The sequence below is a fragment of the Salvia splendens genome, chromosome 1, assembly GCF_004379255.2.
Source record: "Salvia splendens isolate huo1 chromosome 1, SspV2, whole genome shotgun sequence".
Classification (NCBI taxonomy): Eukaryota; Viridiplantae; Streptophyta; class Magnoliopsida; order Lamiales; family Lamiaceae; genus Salvia; species Salvia splendens.
The window spans coordinates 27,343,031-27,348,067 of NC_056032.1; the positions used below are offsets into that span (position 1 = coordinate 27,343,031).

Here is a 5,037-nt window from a genome sequence, read left to right on the forward strand (position 1 = left end):
AGTGAAGCCAACAGTTGGCTAGAGTAGGGGCTATCTTGACGAACTGATAGGCTGATCAGACTGAACAAAAAAGGGAGGGATGAATTTGAGTAATGTCAAGACATGATGGCCTTACCCTAGAGATTTGGATGCTTAAGAGTAAGATATGTACTTCCTTTGTTCCATTATTGTCGGCTCATTTCTTTTTCACACTCTTTTGGAAAAAATGACAATAAATTGTTAAAGTAAAGAGCAAAGTAAGAAAAAGAATAATATAGTGAAGACTTTTCTCTACATTATTTTCTCTCTTATTTACTCTCTCTCCACTTTAAATATTTATTATAATTTTTTCAAAATGAGAAAAAGAAATGTGCCCAACGCAAATGGAACGAAAAGGGTAATATTTAAAACTCGGAAAAACAATGCTAAAAATCCCAAGTTTAAAACATGCTCTTTTGAGATGTAGATGATACCTTGGCATGTGAGAGATATGTTGATCTAAATTATTTACTATCATCATGTTTATTTAAAAAAGCAAACCCAACTAAGTTGAGTCATATTCCTTTTTGAGATTTTCAAACTAAGTTCAGTCATTTCTTTTTTTGACAAAAATTTAAAATATTGTATCACTCTTACTTTATTTCATCACCTACTTTACTCTCTCTTTACCCTATCTACTTTATTTCTCTCTCCTACTTTCAACAAAATTTCTTAATTTACGTGCCCAAAAGTTTTGACTCAAGACAATAAAATATTTTCTTTTTTTCCAGTCGAAATAAACAAAATTGATTGAAATTAATATGATTTGAATTATATAATCAGTTTAAATTAATTAAAATAATAATTTTATAATAATCATTATATGTTGTGCTATGACATATATATGAAATAATAATATCGATCGACGTAACCTCCCTATTTTTTACATCCCCTCCCTCTATTTAGGCACAATTATAGTTGCATATAACTATATAATGTGAGTTTCCATGTCCAGTTTATTACACCGAAACTGAATCTTTTGTTTACATTTCCATAAAAAAAATTCGACATTGATTTGATATTAGCCAATAAACAATGGCGATAATGGATCTATTACGAGCATATCCCAATTTTGGTGAGCTAGCGTTTAATTCAAGAGGATTATTCCCTGGAAAATTAGGCAACTCTTCCGCAGCTGCGTACGCCTTCAGCCTCCCTTTCGCTTTTGGGGCTTTACTTGGGTAAGCGTGCTTATTAATTATCATGATGTAGGTTGAGCTTATCAATTATCATGATGTAGGTTGAGCTTATCAATTACATTACATCTTTCTTTTATAAACATGATTATTTATGTATCTGTTAGTTAATTCACATACCTACTTGTCATTGGTTAGAGAAACATAAATATATTCAGATTCTAATTTTGTAACCATAAAAGTGATTCATGGTCAAGCTGGTGAAGCCAAACGTAATTTGGTCGAGGTAAGCTTGCATTTGATAACTGTACTTTTTTTTATTGCAAAAATCATCCACGATGTTGATAGTTTGGAGGTAGGTTACCTGAGTTGGAATGGAGTAGTTATCCTATTTAACATTACGATTGTGTTTGTGAGGAGTAGCATCCTCTTCTGAACATAAGTACCATTGCTTTTTGCGTTTATGAAAAAGAGGAATAAAGTTGTGGTTGAATGAAATATAGAATTTGTTATCTTGATTTTCTTCCTTTGCTTGCAAATAATTTGTTGGATGAGAACTATACCATGCTCTCAGAACCACCTTGATATGCATCTCATGTATTAAATCATCTATCTAATTTTTCAATAAAGTTTAAATGCAAACTTACTTAGAAGCCTTAGATGTAATGACTTTTATGCATCAGTACATTCTTACCAAAACTTGTAGGTGGTGTGACATTAACTGGATTTTTGTGCTGAGTACTAATGAAATCTAAATATACCATACCCCATGAAATGAAATGGCTATGCTTGCCAATGTGCTGGTAGAGTTTTGATTTGCTGATTTATCTTTATGGAACTGATGAATATGCTATATGAAAGTGCTTATTGAACTATCCTGAATCTCTTAGTTGAATGTACCCATACCTGTATATGTTTCTTCAGGAATGGAGTGACGCAATATGCTTATTGCGATGTTGGTGCCACGTTAAGCGAAGATTATCTTTCTAAAATACGGGTTGCATCTGGAAAAATCTTCCAAAATGATGCCCTGACATACAGTACAAAGCAGTATGATATTCAAATGAAGCCACTTTTCTCAGCTTTCCACTGGAAAGCTCTCACGATGACATCACTGAGGTCATTTTCGATATTCTATCTTCCTCTTCTAGAACCACACTTATGCATGGAAGAGGATGAAGACGACTTCCTAGCAGATGATATGGGAGAAAATAAAATAGACTTGGTGATTCCTTTTAAAAAATCAGTTAGACAAATAATGCTTGAGGTGAGAATTTCTCTATTTCCTTTCAAAACTTGAAATACGAATCTTAGGATTTTTTGTGCACAGACGACAGTAATCACAACAAGGCGCCTTCTTGAAAGAGTTGTAGTTTATTATGGTTCACAACGCATGGCATGGAAAATTCTCAAAGGTATTTTTAGTTGTTTTGTTGCATTAATTGTAACCTATAGCTTTTACATGTTGCTTGAGTGATTGTGTATAAGAAACTATTGCAGATGTCCCCCATTCCGCCCTTCGGAAGGCTGGAAGACATATGTCGATTTTCAAATACATATACTGTGTCGGTAGAACTACTTTTAGAGGTCATCTAAGCTTACTTTCATTTTTCATGTCATGTTGTTAACTCTCAACAATTCACCATTTCTCATTTTCATTCTCTTGATTGATGTCAACAGGACATTTCTTAGGAGTTTTAGCTTCATGGATTGTTCACATTGGCATAGACATCTACCAGTTCTTTTCTTCTGTTTCCAAAGCCAGAAAAGTCATAGACTCAAACGTTGACAAAACGAAACAAGTAAGAATTCTTAGAAGAAAGGTCTCGGGTGCCACTGTCGGGTGTTGTGCTTCACTCTTCTTCGCCTCAGTAGGGGCCGGAATAGGGGCGAGTTTAACTCGCCCTTCTGTAGGACAATGGATTGGTAAGATTCAATATTGATTGCCTTAACATGACAAGATTTCATACTGCATAGAACTGTTAAGTCATTTTGCAGTTTGTATTTTTTGTGTAGGAAGTGGCTTGGGGGATGTAGCAGGGCCTATTATCATCGCCTTTTGTTTTGAAAAAGCTCGTGGTGAGATCTAATGCTTCTTTCAGGATAAAAGATAATAGTTTATGTCCTATTCAACGATTACATCTAAGAAAATCATTACATGGTTCATATTGACTTTGCACTAAGCTAGTGTAGTGGAAGATTGTTAGTACTTATATATTGAAGATAACTTTTTTGGAAGTTAAGTGGGAATCAATATATAGGTACACTGAATGAATAAACCTTGATTAGAATAGAACCAATATATTTTTGTTTTTCTTATTTTTTAAAGAGTATTAAAATTGTTTTGTCATATACTTTGTGATAATTCATTCCAATTTATTAGTTTCAGAGGAAACGTTTTTACTAATCAAGCTGTCGTTTAATATATATTTTTAGGTTGATAGTCACTTATGGCCTAATTTTTGTGGGCTCACATGGTGATTTATAACCCAATCTTCTAATATCATAAGAGCATTAACAATGCATGAGCACTGAAAAGCATTTACCACTTAAGATGACATACTCTACTTTTTAGTTTATCCTCCTTTTTAGTTTGTCCTAATCAAAATGATACATTCCTATTTTTAGTCACTTTCTCTCTCCCAATTAATACACCTAATCATTTTTTTCTCTCTCCAGTTAAATATTTCACTCTCTTTCTCTCTCTATTTAATACTTATACTCACATTTTCTTTCTCCAATTAAACACATTAACTAACAACTCCTAAAATTCTGTGCCGACTAAGAAATGTGTCATCTTAGCCGGGACGGAGGGAGTACTATCTAGAGTCTCAAACCTATTATATTTATGGTCTCACACCATCATTTCTCATTCTTTTTTTTATAATTTTTATTCTCTTTATTATATATTCCAATTAAATTGATTTACAACTAAATATAAAATATTAATTTCATTAAAACAACTATACTTTGCATAATTGAAATAAAATACAATGTAATTGAAATAAATCACTATATATTTAAAATAAATACAAAATATTAAGGGGCAAAAACGTAACTAAATTTCGTCAATTGGATCATATTGTTCTTTATTGAGTGGTGTAACATAGCTAGCTTCTTAACTTGGGAAATTTGTTGGTGCACCTTGACTTACCGTCGTCTACCTAATAAGGACTGTTTCCTCTCTCATCCTTAATAATCATGTTGTGTGATATGACTCATGCATATTGGATATTATATGGCACATGCTTGAACCCTATATAGCCCATACCTTTATTGATTGTGAATCATGCTTAAAGCGCGTTGAATGTACATTCCGTATCTTTTCTCACATACATAAACTTGTTGTTTTGTACTCCCTACGTCCCTTTGTCATAGGGACATTTCGTTTCGGTAAGGGATTTAAGAAAAATCGTGTTAAGTGATTTAAGAAAAATTGTATTAAGAGAGAATAAAGTAAAAGGAAGTAAAGATTGTTACTTTTTTCCAAAAAAGGAAACGACTGTGTGGGACAACCCAAAAGGAATACGACTCAGCTACAAAGGAACGAAGGGAGTAGTTTTTAATTAGTCGATTGATGTGCTCATTGTCGAGTTTTGTAGCTCGAATCTTGTTTTCGGTCAATGACACACGAATTGATTAAGTGACGAGTTTGTTGAGTATATGTAGAGGAATAGATAAAAAAAAAGTGATGGAAATGGCAAAATAATGGACGCTGGAGAGCTCCTATGACTTCTACCCTACCGGGTACGCAAAGGCTGCGAAGCCACCTAAAAGGCCCTATATTATGCCAATCAAATTCTTATTAATTGTAAGAGATCTAGGGCATCTAAAATTTATCAGCTATCACATCACTCACACACCAGAGAAGAGAACAGAGATC

General features: G+C 33.3%; 1 protein-coding gene across 2 annotated transcripts; it reads left to right on the top strand.

Moving 5' to 3' along the window:
- Positions 1 to 942: 942 nt before the first annotated feature.
- Positions 943 to 3,473, top strand: LOC121746048. Of its 2 annotated transcripts, none has more exons than XM_042139980.1 (6): positions 943 to 1,199; positions 2,079 to 2,421; positions 2,485 to 2,569; positions 2,655 to 2,741; positions 2,835 to 3,080; positions 3,171 to 3,473. In XM_042139980.1, exons 1-6 carry the CDS (start codon positions 1,054 to 1,056, stop codon positions 3,242 to 3,244), a joined length of 981 nt encoding a protein of 326 aa, XP_041995914.1. In that variant the 5' UTR covers positions 943 to 1,053; the 3' UTR covers positions 3,245 to 3,473. The 2 variants fall into 2 exon arrangements, with proteins under 2 accessions (XP_041995914.1, XP_041995920.1); XM_042139986.1 differs by lacking the exon at positions 943 to 1,199 and adding an exon at positions 1,247 to 1,440.
- The last annotated feature ends 1,564 nt before the right edge of the window (positions 3,474 to 5,037 follow it).

Bases quoted from the DNA above. Each gene is read 5' to 3' on its own strand.
- LOC121746048 (XM_042139980.1), top strand. From the start codon at position 1,054: ATGGCGATAATGGATCTATTACGAGCATATCCCAATTTTGGTGAGCTA. The intron at 2,742-2,834 runs GTCATCTAAGCT...TGATGTCAACAG, and splicing joins CGGTAGAACTACTTTTAGAG to GACATTTCTTAGGAGTTTTA. The intron at 3,081-3,170 runs GTAAGATTCAAT...TTTTTTGTGTAG, and splicing joins TTCTGTAGGACAATGGATTG to GAAGTGGCTTGGGGGATGTA.